The sequence below is a fragment of the Engraulis encrasicolus genome, chromosome 12 (genome assembly GCF_034702125.1).
Source record: "Engraulis encrasicolus isolate BLACKSEA-1 chromosome 12, IST_EnEncr_1.0, whole genome shotgun sequence".
Lineage (NCBI taxonomy): Eukaryota > Metazoa > Chordata > Actinopteri > Clupeiformes > Engraulidae > Engraulis > Engraulis encrasicolus.
In genome coordinates, this window is record NC_085868.1 from 45,824,386 (window position 1) to 45,839,665 (window position 15,280).

At 43.0% G+C, this 15,280-nt stretch overlaps 2 protein-coding genes and 1 long non-coding RNA gene across 3 annotated transcripts; 1 reads left to right on the forward strand and 2 right to left on the reverse strand.

The window, feature by feature from the left end:
* Positions 1-384: 384 nt before the first annotated feature.
* On the reverse strand, positions 385-2,915 carry LOC134460318 (uncharacterized). Its single transcript, XR_010037057.1, has 4 exons — positions 2,666-2,915; positions 2,063-2,112; positions 1,270-1,343; positions 385-935 (listed from the first exon to the last, which is right to left on the reverse strand). It is a non-coding gene; the product is annotated as an uncharacterized LOC134460318 (long non-coding RNA).
* Positions 2,916-8,048: 5,133 nt separating this feature from the next.
* On the forward strand, positions 8,049-13,886 carry LOC134459561 (uncharacterized). The gene is made up of 9 exons (XM_063211920.1): positions 8,049-8,330; positions 9,469-9,654; positions 9,757-9,822; positions 10,072-10,773; positions 10,893-11,079; positions 11,795-11,916; positions 12,050-12,278; positions 12,958-13,110; positions 13,430-13,886. Exons 1-9 carry the CDS (start codon positions 8,049-8,051, stop codon positions 13,702-13,704), a joined length of 2,202 nt encoding a protein of 733 aa, XP_063067990.1. The 3' UTR covers positions 13,705-13,886.
* A 297-nt stretch (positions 13,887-14,183) lies between these two features.
* On the reverse strand, positions 14,184-15,135 carry LOC134460319 (uncharacterized). The gene is made up of 2 exons (XM_063212757.1): positions 14,635-15,135; positions 14,184-14,538 (listed from the first exon to the last, which is right to left on the reverse strand). Exons 1-2 carry the CDS (start codon positions 15,054-15,056, stop codon positions 14,358-14,360), a joined length of 603 nt encoding a protein of 200 aa, XP_063068827.1. The 5' UTR covers positions 15,057-15,135; the 3' UTR covers positions 14,184-14,357.
* Positions 15,136-15,280: the final 145 nt, after the last annotated feature.

Genomic DNA, 15,280 nt, shown 5'->3' on the forward strand with positions numbered 1-15,280 from the left:
CTATGACGTTTTACATGTCTGTATGGATGAAGGTTTTTTTTTTTTTGCTGTATAAGGATGCAAAACCTTCCATGTAAACTTCAGGTGTTGTACAATCAATGTACCAACCTCATGTAATAACTAGGCAGTAGTTATGCCACCCTGACGTCAACTTCTAAAAACATCACATAGGCTACCCACCATCATTTTACATGGACAACACCTCTGAAGCAATAACTTTACAAGTTATACAAGAACTGTGCATCTTATTCTGAGCCCAGTGGCCTTTGTCCTGACATATCCTGTCCAACCATTTGTCTTGCACTTTTCAGAACATGGACACACCTGATCTGACAGGGACCCCCACCATTGGCTTCCATAATGCAGCTGTGGTTATTGCAATGGCATGCCTGCAAAGACTGTTTCGTTTGGTTTGTACAAACCAGAGCTGTAAATAAACTACACAATTTGTACAGCTAAATCCCTCTGCAATTGAAAGTAGTTGATAAATAATGGCTGTGTGCATTTGTATGAAGTAAAAACAATAAATTAATAAATTACACATACTTAAAACCTGTTCTGGCCTTTCCTGTGTGCAACTTCAGTGAACAGACAGCACTACAACGAGAAGTCAAATAGTAAAACTACATACAGATCTCAGGCACAAGAAACATTGGGATCATAATAGTAAATGTTTATTTAAAAAAGAAAAAAGATTACATTGAACACGACTCATGACATGCCTGTACATGGGGCTGCTTCTTGTGTTGTTGGTACCCACATTGCTTCAGGGACTGAAAGCAGTATGTATTAACTGCATGCAAGTCATATTCGTTGAAACATCAGCTAAATGTAAATTACTGTTATCCACAACATTGTAAACATTGTGCAGAGGGTAAAGGGCTGGAGCTGTAGAGCACTGGCAAATTCCATCTTCACAGTCTCCACACACCCATCTGAATGAACAAATATAAAGAAATTAGACCAGTTCAGGTTTTACTCAAGGAGGTACCATGGTGTATGAAAATGGCTGGATAGGGGAAATGTAACCAATGTTACTATTTACTGTACTTTTTCTGTGGAATGTTCAAGCATATGTATACCCAGCACATACATTTCAAAATGTCACGTCTGCTTTAACAACCCTTGCACATAAAGGTAATTCACTCCAATTTCACTGCATGTTCTACTCCAGTAATTCTAGGCAAGTGACAAATAAAACTCCTTGTATCTTTGTATTAGTTGCATGGGCATTTTTGAACATTGCCTTAGTGAGTGAACCTTTCATACCTGTGGCTACACCACCGTTAACATATCTTCAGACGGGAGGAGGACTGCCCTGGAATTCTGATACTGTGAAAAAACTGACATACAAAGACATGCACACAAGGACATGTTGTTAGACATGTATGAGCAGCTTCAAAGTGAACACGAGGCTGATTGGATTTCGCTCAAGGAATGAGTATTTAATAAAGTCATTGATTGAAAGACTAAGCTTATATATGCCAGGGGGGCACTGATTGGCCAAAAGTCACAAACTGCAGAATTGTGATAAGATGCAATATTGAAAAATGAATCTGTAGTGTTGAGTACAGTTTTAAATATTGTTAATACTCTTCTCCACAGCTGGCAGACATGTTATCCTTAATTCCTATTTCAATTATGACACTATGTAGTTGTCATGAAAATTACCTTCCACGGAGGCTCACAGCAACCTGTGGCCTATATCGGGCCATCTTCATCTGGCCCTTATGGCCCGTAGGAAAGCTATAATGAAGTAATTACACCAGGGAGACAATCTGGGATACCGGTAAAACACCCCTCACAGATATGGGGCAGCGTACAGCCACTGAGGTCACAGATGGAAAAAAAAGTATCTTTCTACAATGTTGAATTTGGAATGTGTGGCTGGCTATTAATCGAGATGTTGGGATGTAAACATGTTGTTTTTAAGCAGAAAAGTATGTTTTATCAGCTTAATCTGTGGTGGTTCACTTTACCCCAGGAATTTCTCTCTTTAAAAAAAAAAATGTCCCACAATACCTGGCTCTCCCCTACAAGGAAGCACAACATATCACTGTACCTGTACTCAAACCTTGTCAACTCATGGTCTTTTCCATCCTAGCTGGAGACCTAAAATAAAACAAATAGAAAACAAGTGAAAAAAGACTGCATGTGGAAAGGCGTGTGTTGGTCTAGACATTAAATACAGGTCATAACATCAAGCTCCAGTCACACTTCCATAGGCCTACTCATATGGTTAATCACTACATAGGTGGATAGGTTGTTAGTTAAGTTAGCTGTGGAGTTTTCATACCTTGCCAAAACATCGATAGCCTAAATGCAGGAAGGTTTACAAGTGAGGGTCAATTCACCTGAGATCTTGAACATAATGTCCACAGATTTGGCAGCAGTGCCTCCGCTACATCTATGCATTGCAATGCCCACACGAACGAACATGCTGTTCGACTAGCTGATTTACTACTAGTTACTAGGCTACCTCACGGTTAATTTAGCCTGGTTTACTAGCCAGGTTTAACAGTTCATGTAATTAAGCCTTCCCCTCCTCCAACACACAGCAAGATGCTAACGTCATCTTATTTGCTAAAAACAGCTAACAAGCCAATCACACACACATACTTCAAAAATACGGGACATTTGGAAGAATACAGGCACACAAACTTACCGTTACCGTTGTCAACTGTGGCTTTATTCACGGCGGTGATCACAGTTGGTTGCTTTTTTTGACAGAATAGATGAAATGGGAAGCTGTGAGCGGCTCAACAACAACATTTGAATGCTCGCGCTGTGTTTTACCAATACCATCTGCGCCTGCGTGGGCAGTCTGTATCGCATTAACCTTTTCCATCACTTCTGATGCGATACAACTTAACCCTGAACCACCTATTTCGAGCGAATTATTTTAATGCGACAAAACAGGCGCTGAATCGATTTAACCCTTTTTCCATCACATGTATCGCATCACGTTCTTGATACGCATCACATTTAATCGAATTATTTCGTTGATGGAAAAAGGACTATGGATCAGAATGAAAACTTTTTGGAACTGAAGTTTTGATATGTGCATTAAACAAGGGCCAAAACCAATCCATTTAAGAATCTGTCCTTATACATTTTTAAACACTATCTTAGGAGGGCAGGAGCATCAATGATTGGAACATTCTAGGAACTTGTTAGCTTTTTGATATAGATCTCTCTTGTTACTCTGTTGTCACACTGTATGGGTGGATCTCAAATGGCGCACTTGTGCACTTCGGGCACTATGTTTCAGTGCGTAACTAATACGGCATACGCATTGAAACCTGAACACTAAAGTGCACAAGTGTGCCATTTGAGATTCAGCCTATACCTAACCAATCTGTCAATGAGTGCCTTGCCTCACTTTATTACTAATCACTTTCATGCCGTGATTCAATGATTGCCAGCACCTGCCCAGTGCCTGATTACTCTGGTCACATGGTTCACTTGCCCCACTATATAAACCTGGACTGTCACACTGCTTTGGTTGCTTGTCTGAATGGCACAGCATAGCGCCTGACTCACTGGCGCTCACTGGTACTGGCAATCAATTGATTAGCCGACTAGATGAGTGGTTGGTTTGTTGACAAGGTGGCTGACAGCATAGTGCCAGTTGACCAGCTAGCTGCCTGGCAGGTTGATTGACAGCCTGTCTGCCTGGTCAGTTGACTGGCTTGCTGCCTTGCTTGTTGACTGGCCGGTAGTGATGGGAAATTTGAAGCGAGGCTTCGAAGCGTGCTTCGAGCAAAAGTGGGCGCAAAATCTGAAGCCTCGCTTCGAGGCGTCTGTCGTCAATAAATACCACGTGACAATGCCAGATGAGGCTTCACATTTTGCGAAGCGCGTGGACGTGTCATTGCGCGCCGCTACCCAAACAAGCTTTCTGCGCCTCGGAGCACTTGTCAAGTTTTCAGATTGCGTTTGTTGTGTGAATGTTGAGACTGGATATGTAGTGACTTTGATTTGGTTCCACTATACAATAAATTCAGCTCATGCCGTAGATTGACCCAAATGTCCAAATACGATCTATGCAATTCCCCTTTGAAGTAGATTTTCAAAGTGAGACGCTTCCGAAGACGAGGCGGAAAATTGTTTTAGTTCTACCTTAAGCTAAGCTACCATAAATGAGACAGCAGTTCAGTCAGCAATTATTAGTAGGCTAGTACTCAACTTAATAGCTAAATGAGAGTGCAGATATATTTTATTTAGCCTATTTTAATGGTTTTTGTGCGGGTTTTAATGGCTTTACAAGTTGTGTCATCTTGGCCACAACAACGAAACTCTGCCGAGTGAGAAGGCGCATAGCTGGCGCAGTGGTTAAACTGTACGACCTGAAAACTCATGATCATTGGTTCAAATCCTTGTGGTAGCAGTATAATAAACAATGAAACTTTTAATTTCGCAGGGTAGCTTTCTGTCAAAGCTTACCAAATAAACAATGAAATTATCTGTGAGCCTGGCCTAGTGGTGAAGGCGGCAGAATGCTACCTTTATCATTGTGAGTTCGAATAGGCCTAGTGGATAACTGATATTTGTTAGAATCTCTTGAATTAGGCCTACATTTCATTCATAGGCCTATAATGTGACTCTATTCATTATATTTCTTTCCGGTTTAATTGGCTGCTGTTGCGTTTATGGCCCACTCCCGGTCGCGCGCCGACCTCCACAAAATGATGCTCTCTCTCACTTCCACGATAACACATGGGTCAGCGTTAAACTTGATTTGAGTGTTCCACAATCACGAGTCATTAATTCCATACACACACCCCATCACATTTATTGAAACGGAACGAATACAAATAAGACAAGAATTTTTTAAAAATGAAATCAATGCCTGCCGTGTCATTTCATTGCACACCAGATGGCGCCAGTGAGAAATGAGGCTTCAAAAAATGCTTCGAATGCTTCGAACCTTTTTGCCTGAAAGCCTCATTGGTTCAGGAAGCCTCATTTGCCCATCACTACTGGCCGGCTGCCTGTCCGGTTGACTGGCTGCCTGGCTGGTTTAGGCAGGCAGCCAGTCAACCAGCCAGTCAAATGGACAGGCAGCTGGCCAGTCAACCAGCCAGTCTGTCAAGGCCAGTTGGCTACCTGGCTGGTTAACTGGTTGGCTGCCTGACAGGTTAACTGGTTGGGTTGTTTCATCTTTTGAGAGCCATCTTGTAGCAGAGCATGTTTTATGGTGGGTTTTTTTTGCATAATATTAAATTTAGACCACTTGATTGGTTTGACAAATGCATTTCCATACAGTCCTTATTGTGACTGTTTTTGAATTCCCCTGTGAGATGACTTGATAAATGAAAGTTCTCTTGAGGAAACTATCACTGTCACAACACTATGCTGAGTGATTTATTATATGTGCCTCAGCCATGCAAGGCTGAACTTGCAGAAGTATATGCTTAGAGCAGAGTGGCATTATGGTACCATGCTATCTCAGTCATGGTGGAGGATGGGGACGATTGTTGAAGGCATCTCAGACATGGAGGCGGGCAGCGGGGGTGGAGGCGGGAGGAGGCGGGCGGATGAGGGGGCAGGACATGTGCCATGGTCGAGTAGTTTTGAAAACGGAATAGTGTTGTAATTTTAAACGACTTGCTGGCAACTACTTTTTTTCTGCAATTTGTTGTAAATTTAAAACAATTTGCTGGCAATTATTCCCCATCAATTAGCTGTAGATTTCAGTTTGAAATCTTTTACAGTGTATTGATTTTTAATTCTGTGTATAAACAAATAAACGTAGGCTAAACTTTCAGTAAGAGTGAACATTTATTTTACAAGTAGGCCTACAGAGTTTTAGTAGACAATGCCTATACAGCAGCCTTTACAAGTTGCCTAATGTAGGCTACACTGCAGATAAAGACAGCAGAAAACATCCTTTCTGCCCGGCTTAACCAGAATTGCGTTCCGTCCCTTTCGCTGTGTCTCCTGCGACTCGGTCTGTTGTTTGTGCAGTAGTGCGCTGTTTCCCTTCACCTATCAGTGGGCTCACCACCTAGATCGATGATTTGTTCGATGACTGTAGGCCTATACAGGTGACTGGACACTTAAAATACTTTGTAAGGATTTATTTTTAGGCATAGCCTACTTAGATTTTTTTGAATGCCGCCTTTGTCCTGAGTGAATTCTGAATCAAGACCAGACTGCGTTGCTGCCACCCTTGTTGAGTCACTAGCCAACTGCACTTTTTGCACCATGGGATTTACTGTATGGACACGGGAGTAAGGACATTGAAGTAGGGTAGGCTAGGCCTACACCTGGACACTTAAAAGACTTTGTAAGGATTTATTTTTAGGCATAGTTTGATTTTTTGAACGCCTTTTTATTGATCTATGTTTTTATTGCTATTTGTGTAGTGGAAAGTGCGCACATCCAGCAAAAAAGCATCAGCAGGTGCCAGATCAAAAAACTGTCACATGTAGGAGCGGGAAAGGACACTGCTTGCAAAAGACTTAATTTATTGGGAGCAACGTTTCGATCATAGATCTTCACAACAAATAAACATTCAAACTTTTGAAACAATATCCATACTCTGCCTTGCATCTCTCGTGTGTGTGTGTGTGTGTGTGTGTGTGTGTGTGTGTGTGTGTGTGCGCGCGCGCGCGCTCGTGAAAAAACCTCTTGGCCGCAAACTGTTAAACTCACACGGCTTGGAGGGGCGCTTACATAAATGTCAACTGACTACAGTCTTCAACTCTGTGACGCTATGAATGTTTGTCTGTGGGGGAGGGGGTGATTAAACCCCCACACGGACACAAAAGAGCTCGTGGCAGGTTATCCAGCCTCCGAAGAAGGAGTCATAGTTTACAAGTGTTCACAAGCACTAATAATAATAATAATAGGCCTAGTCTGTATCCTGAGGATATCCGTTCCTGACATGAATGCAGAATAATAAAATCAAAACACTTGTTTAGGGCTCACGCGTGTGTTATTATTAAATGCCCAATGTTACGTGCAACAGAATGTCGTCGCCAAATTTAAAATTCGATCTCTCTCATGCTGGCGTTACGGGACACACTTAATTACAATGGTGTTCCTGTCTGATTGACTCGGTTTTAATTGTCTTTACCGGTTCAAATTGTAGGTAGGCCTATGCAAACTGGATTGGGAGATGGTGAATGAAAGACAGAAAAAAAGTCGAGTTTAAATTCACATGGTGGTCTTGTTTAGGGCTCACACTTGTGTTATTATCAAATGCCCAATGCTAAATAAAATATGTAGCCTAATTTGCTGACTGTATTTCTACTACTACTAAAACTGGGGGATGGACAAGCACGGAAGCACAAACAGACACAGGCAGACGCTTGGAGGGGCGCTTACATACGTAGATGTCAACTGACTACAGTCTTCAACTGTGTGACGGTATGAATGTTTGTCTGTGGGGGAGGGGGTGATTAAACCCCCACACGCACACAAAAGAGCTCTCTCTCTCTCCCCCCCCAACAACACAAGAGGGAATATTCGCATTGGACTCACTTGTTTAGTCCCTCACAATGTGTAGGGCCTATGCTGGTTGCCATATTAAAATCAGGTTTTAAAGGAACAGACCACCGCAATTTCATACTTGAATATGTTCTTCCCAGAGGTGAGACGAGATGATACGTCTATGTCCGAGCGCTGTGCGACCTCCCAGTCAGCCAGACGCGCTGCCACTCCTGCTAGCATTTGTGGCTAGGCCCAGTATTGCTACCAGTATGTTTCGGGGCTGTAGTTAGATGCGACCAAAGTCTTCCACGTTTTTCCTGTTAACGTAGGTTTATATGACCAGTAACATGAAACAAAGCTTGGTTGCGCAAATTCAAACGAGGCTTTCTCTATGCTGTGGAAAGTGTGTACTATAAACGCAGGCGTAGTAATACCTTCTGCGCGCTTCGACAGTGCATTGATACGTTCACTTCTGAGTTTTACACCTCCTCCCCATCCCCCGCCCCTCACCCACTGACTTCCACCATAACACAGCCAACGTGAGAAACTTCAGTGGTCTACGGAGGAAGCATTTGTTAGCAAGCTATAATCAAAGAAGAACATCAGCAATGGTTTTAACGTGCATCGTGCCGGGTTGTGGCAACAAACCCAGGGTTTACAGCCCCGTGGTGTTTCACACCATTCCAATTCATTACAAACGGCGGAGAGTTTGGCTGGCAGCTTTAGAGTTGGACATTTCAACTCCGTTGGATGTTGTGAGGACCTGGAGAGTGTGCTCCGAACACTTCACAGATGAGGACTACACCGAGACTGGAAAACGGCTAAAAGACACTGCTACACCGTCAATCCAGAAATTGCGCATCCTATACAGAGAGGCTCCGGTCAACATTGTAAGTATCCTTTCTGCACTTCATTTTTGGGAAGTGAAGCCTAGTGTTGTCTGACGGCGTTGTGTAGCCTAGCAATATATGTGTTTGACGCTTCAATCCGTTATGATGTTGTTGAACAGACTTTCAACTTTGTTCATTGAAAAGCTCATAAATGCGGTGTATCTACAGTACCATTCTACAACGCCTGAATATTTACCAATGTGTCAGACTACCGGTGTCCGGCTACTAGTGAGGGTAGCCTCGGTATATAACATCAGTGAACGACTGTGCAGGGAGGGGAAGTGAAGCCTAGCGTTGTCTGACGGCGTTGTATAGCCTAGCAATATGATATGTGTTTGACGCTTCAATCCGTTATGATGTTGTTGAACAGACTTTCAACTTTGTTCATTGAAAAGCTCATAAATGCGGTGTATCTACAGTACCATTCTACAACAACGCCTGAATATTTACCAATGTGTCAGACTACCGGTGTCCGGCTACTAGTGAGGGTAGCCTCGGTATATAACATCAGTGAACGACTGTGCAGGGAGGAGGGCGATCTCAATTTATCATTGGTACTGATTGTCTTCCATTGACCATACATGCGCTGTATCTACAGCATCATATTGCACAGTATGAATATTTAGTAATACTTCTTGGTCACAGGCAACTACACGTCGCGTGTAGTTCATGCCATGGCAATGTCCTGGTAGCCTCGGTCTACAGGGGCCTAGGTCTAGTGAGTCGACTGAGGGGGATGTTTATGATTTTGATCGTTCGATCCATTTATATTGAAAAAAGATCACCCCCAATTGACCATATCTTCAACACCATGCTGCACAGCCTGATTCTTGTGAAAACGTGTGTGTGTGTGTGTGTGTGTGTGTGTGTGTGTGTGTGTGTGTGTGTGTGTGTGTGTGTGTGTGTGTCGTGGCAGTGTACTGCTATGGGGAACCTACGATTTTAGTGAGCAGTTGGCCAAAGTGGGTTGGGGGGAGGGATTACTGGTTAGGCATAAAATGCACAGGTTCTATGTCTATGTCTGTCTATATAATGCCCTACGTAGTGACTTTGTAAAATCTGATAAGTGTTGTAGTGATTTCTGCTGTATTTGAAAAGAGTAATCTAAAAATCTGTTTGTGTGGTCAATGTTACACAGGAAATACATGATTTGCCTGGACCGGAGGATTTCCCTGAGGCTTTACCTCATTCAACCCCTGAGAAGCAAAAACCTGAGGAGACAACAGCTAAAATCAGAGCACCCATGCCTGTCCACCTAGGCAGTCCTTCACAAACGCGTCATCCCAAAAGAGCTGTCCTCGCTCCCACCTGGACAATGCAATCAGTAAGCTAAGAAATGTTCATGTTTTTATATATATATATATATATATATTAGTGTAATAACTGAATTGCGACCTATACTTATATTTGAATGTTTTCTGACCAGAACACTGCCTCTTCATCATCTACAATGGCCACCACCCATAGTCCACGAAAAAGCCTTATATATGATGTGAGTGACCGATAAGTTCTATTATAGATGAAAAACAAGTAAACTTTTTTTCCTGTAAAGTTACAGTTTGTAATGTATATGTAGTATGTATGTACCAGTATGTATGCATGCATGTTTGTGAAGTTAGCTATGGGGTGTGAGTGTGACTGGAATACACTGATGAATAGAAGTGTGAGTGTAAATGTATTGATGTACCTGAAGTTACAGTGATATAAGATCTATTCTTATATTCTCATTTATCTACATCAGGATCCACACCTCATTGGAGCTACAGCAATGGACATGAGTGCAACATCGGACTTTGATGTCAGCATGACCTCTGAGACTGCCCTTGATCCTGCAGACAGCAGTTATGCTCCAGATACCAGCCCCTCAACATCCGCCACAGGAAGTTCCTCAAGCCTCCCTGAACAACTCAGAGGATGGAGGGGTCGGAAGTGGATCGTGGATGAGGCCAATCTCATGGAGCTGTTTCAAAGATGCCCAGAGTGCCATTCCGCGATGTGTGACGTCCATCAATCTATATCATGCTGTGGTAGCAGAATTCGAGTGAAATGGCAATGTGACCGTGGTCATGTGGGAAAATGGGAGTCATGTCCAGAAGTCCGTGGGATGCCAGAAAACAACTTATTGGCACAGGCCGCAATCCTCTTCACTGGTGCAACATACACCGATATTGCTGACTGGGCAGGACTTCTCAACCTGCAGTTGCCCCACAAAACATGGTACAACGAGGTCCAGAGGACTTACCTGATCCCAGTGATTGAACAAGCATACAGAACACAGGAGGACATCATCAAAGCCAGGCTTATCTGCCAATCACAGGACGGCGAGGGAGTGCAGCTATGTGGTGATGGCAGAAGCGACAGCCCTGGGCATTCCAGCAAATATAATACATATTCTTTCATGGATGACGCGACAAAGCAGATTGTGGGGTTTGAGCTGATGCAGGTAAGACTGTGAATTGTCACAAAACATGGTCAGTTCTACGAGAACTGTCATACAGCTCTGTAACCAACGCATAAACTGCATATAAGATTCCCTCATCCATATATATTTGTGCTCCACAGGTGTCTCAGGCCTCAAGTTCTGCTGCCATGGAACCATTGGGTTTCAGGAAAGGCCTGGACAACATCCTGGATGAGGGGATCAATGTTACAGTTGTCACCACGGATCGGCATCCCTCCATCCGGAAAATTATGAGAGAGGATTATCCTGAGCTCATTCATCAGTTTGACCCGTGGCATGTTGCAAAAGGTTTGTGTTCTGTTAGTCCAGGGGTCAGGAACCTTTTTGGTGGAGAGAGCCATAAACGCCAAATTTTTAAAAAGAACATTTCACGAGAGCCATACCATTTAAAAAACACTGAATACCATTAAAAGCATTTCAATTGAGCCCAACAATCTTACTGTCAAGTTATTACTTTAATTGATAACATGTAAGTAGAGGGTTGCCAACTGTCAACTTCATTATGGCGAGGGTCTGGGAGTCCTCCCCCCGAACATTTTGTATTTCTTAGATGTAATTTCCTGCATTTTAACACATTTTACCGTCCCATGTCCCGTTTCAATTCAATATGGAACCTGTACTTTTATTTATAAATATAGGACCATTCCGTATTTCAAGGGATGGTTGGCAACCCCAGATAAATAAGAGCCATATACAGTTCCCAAAAGAGCCACATGTGGCTCGAGAGCCATAGGTTCCTGACCCCTGTGTTAGTCTATATCTCCTTCATTTTTAAACAGTTGTTCCTTGAGGAATGTTGTAGGCTGCGGAATGTGTTTAGTACACAATACAGAGTACACTATTGACATATTAGACTAAAATGATGCTGAATCACAAGTATACATCATGTGAAAGGGGGTACTCAAGTTCTCACATGTTGAAAGGGGGGGGAGGGGTGGTACTCAAGTGAAAGTCATAAAAGGGTAAACACTGAAAGTAAAAAGATTTTGTTTGATTTATACAGGATTTCGAAAGAAAATGGTGGCGACATCCAACAGGAGGGAGTACAAAGACCTTGGTCCTTGGGTCCGGAGTATCGCCAACCACATGTGGTGGAGCTGTTGCACCTGCAAAGGAGATCCAAAGGTAACAAGCCTACAGACACACCTGTATTGCCATTCCAGTTAGACTACTCTGAATCCTTTTGCTGTTGCACCTGAAAAGCTACTGTCTTGTACTTGAGTTAGTTGTAATATCTCCTATACTCTAATTTTGTCAGGAGCTGCTCAGGCGATGGTTGTCTCTGCTATGCCACATCACTGGGGTCCACCGCTGGGAAGAGAATAACATGGAATACACGTGTTTCCACAAAGAGCTGCCTGCAGATCAGCAAAGGAGCAAGAGGTGGCTAATGGTGACTTCCCCTTCCTACAAAGCCCTGAAGTCGATGATGATGGACACTCGCTTCCTCAAAGACTTGCAACAGATGACACTATTCAAACATACAGGTATGTGTGTGATACTAATGGTAAATAGTGACATCATGAAAGTTATGGGTGAGACTGTGAATAGGCTCTGGAGTTTTCCACCACACAATAACAGCACTTGTATCCATCATGTATTTTATACACCTTTACTAATCCACAATAATAGTCATGGCACAGTCATAGTAAATCACACATCCAATTGTCTTTTTTCCACTGTAAATCTTGGTGGTAAATTTCTGCCACTCATAAAACTAATTGATCCAGGTGTTTCTCTTTGGATCAATCATCTAAGGAAAGATAAAGACTTCCCAGAGATTTCCGGAATTATCACATTATGAGTCTAGGGGGTTTAGCACCAAATTCTCAAACTTTACCAGGTTTAAAAAATTCCACATACACAGGTGGGACTATCCATTGTGGGAAGAAAGGCTGTGAACGGCCGGGGGTGGGGAGGGATTTAGAGATGGGCAGTTTACCCCCTATTGACATGAGGACAGTAGGTAAAAAGGCCATCTTCAGGGAGGACTGACACTTTGTACCAACAACTGAAATGCCAAAGTAAAGCAAAACATAAAGGATGAGATTAAATTGCCAATGCGAATAGGAAACATGTCTGATATTCTTTCAACACATTGAAAGTAAAACTGGAATGCATTACCGTCACCACAGTGTTTCCTAATTATGTTTTCATGTGTTTCAGGACAACTTGAGGTGTTTCATAATTCCCTCTTGAAGTATTGCCCAAAGCGACTTCATTTTGAATATCCAGCAATGAAGGCACGCACTATGCTAGCAGTGATGGACCACAACGAGAATCACGAAACAGAACGGGAACAAGCAAGAGCAGCAGGAGGTTGGTACTCCGGTACTATAAGTACCACACTACTGAAATAGTGTAATAACAGCGGTATCACAGATCTGCCCTCCAAACATGATCATGACCACATCATTTCAAGTTTTCAGGAAAAACATACCAGGGAGATAGTGCCCAAACATGGGTGACCTCATAATGCTACAAATGATAATGATATTTTTGACCGTATATATTCCCTTTTTTAAAAACTAAAAAAACCTGGCCTCTCAAGACCATAACTCGAACAAATGTGTAATGTGATGCATTTACAAGTGACCACGTTCTGTATTTTGACCTCCTTTGTTCATATTCATTTCAGGCCTTCCGAAAACAAATGTTGTCCACAAAAGGCAATCAGGCCGTTGGATTTCAAGACCGATCTATGTTGAGACAACACAGAAATTCAGGGAGGATCTCATGGAACGAGTGCTTGAGAGACGGCGTGACCCCTCAGTCCGACCCAAGGACAAGGCATTTCATATGCCAATCCCTCAACTGGCAGCCAACATTGCTCGTGTGCCAAAGCCCAGCAAAGAGGATGCCAGGAAATCACACACCTCAAGATTCCAAGGCCCACCACAGAAGGAGGACTAACTGGGTGTCAGTGGCTACCACATATTTTTGAAAGACCTCTTCAATTGACTTGTTGTTTTGTTGTGTTTGTTTTTTTTCTCCTTTTCTTTGCACTTGGTCTTCAGAATGTCTACTGCAAAAGTAACATGTATAATACAGTAACCGGGTTCAGTATCAGTTGGTGTGAGGGTTTTTCCACCATACTGCTTACCATTTTCTATTCTTGTAAATTCTATTCTTGTAAATAATAAAATACTCTTTATAGTAGTATGGTTTGACTGAGATTCTTTTCTTATTTCACTATGAGGTCAAATACACCAAGTGTAAGCTTTTTTACATGTTATGTAGGCAACCTGTTCATTGTGATAAATTGCGTTTTGCCAAGTGTCAGACTTCATGTAAATTTGAACTTATCTTACAGATAAAAGAAAGAAGCAAAGTAACAGTGTGCTACAAGTTTATTTACATATAAATGGTATTTACAGACAGAAATGTTGTCGTCCTTCTGTAACTTCAAGGAAATACACAGGCGCTGGCTAACCATCAAAGCCCCCGCCTATTCATGTTGGTAGTTCTAGGTTCTAGGTCTATACAGACTGACAAAGGTCAGCGTGAGCCATCAGAAGCGTCCCACTCCCAAAACAGCCCACAGCCAAGTTACAAGTCCAGTGTATCTACAGATCCGCAGCTTCCTGCACTTCTTGGAATCCATGGTACACACCGGACTCGGAGGGGTATCGCTGCCGTATAGCCTCGACGACACATGATGGTAAGGGTTTGCGATGTCCTCTTCCTAGAGTTTCACCGCGCAGTCCCCATTCCAGCACTATTCGGTAGGACACCAATCTCTGTTGACTAAGGGAACAGGGAGATGATAAATAAATGTAGGCCTACTGACAAACGATGGGATTACAAACATGGTGCAATGGTTTCAGACAGTAGCCTACTTACTCTGAGGATAGCTGGCCATCAGGCCCACTGGGCGTGTGTCGTTTTTTCCAGTTGATTTTGTCACGTCTGAAGAAGAAGTCCACAACTGATGGGTGAATCATTGCAGCAAAGGCATCTGTTGCGGCGATACATTGCGTCGTGTCTTCTAATTGAACAGGAGGTAGCACCTGGTCCCATTCGGTACAGCAGAAACTCTCTTCCTCTGTTGACATTTGCGCACAGTAGTTACACTGGCACCACCAAGTGCTGTTTGCCCGTGTCCTCATGGTGCCCCCAGCCGGTTCATCTTCCTGCGTTTCTTCCCTCTCCCGGTCCATTTGTGCTAGCTCCTCCTCGGTATATTCCGGTTCAAACAGATATGGCTCCGGATCCGCCACAAGCCAGTCGTCAGCATCGACGTCCTCCATTTGAAAATGTTCCATTGTTAAATGCTGTAAACTTCAGCAAATTCTCTCCACACGCTGTATCTTCCTGACTGTGTTATCACGCTGGTTATATTGACGGAAGTAAGGGGGGCGGGGAGGTGTAAAAATCAGAAGTGAACGTATCAATGCACTGTCGAAGCGCGCAGAAGGTATTACTACGCCTGCGTTTATAGTACACACTTTCCACAGCATAGAGAAAGCCTCGTTTGAATTTGCGCAAC

Bases quoted from the DNA above. Each gene is read 5' to 3' on its own strand.
- LOC134459561 (XM_063211920.1), top strand. From the start codon at position 8,049: ATGGTTTTAACGTGCATCGTGCCGGGTTGTGGCAACAAACCCAGGGTT. The intron at 11,080-11,794 runs GTTTGTGTTCTG...TGATTTATACAG, and splicing joins CCCGTGGCATGTTGCAAAAG to GATTTCGAAAGAAAATGGTG. The intron at 11,917-12,049 runs GTAACAAGCCTA...TAATTTTGTCAG, and splicing joins CCTGCAAAGGAGATCCAAAG to GAGCTGCTCAGGCGATGGTT.
- LOC134460319 (XM_063212757.1), bottom strand. From the start codon at position 15,056: ATGGAACATTTTCAAATGGAGGACGTCGATGCTGACGACTGGCTTGTG. The intron at 14,539-14,634 runs GTAAGTAGGCTA...CTGTTCCCTTAG, and splicing joins GATGGCCAGCTATCCTCAGA to TCAACAGAGATTGGTGTCCT.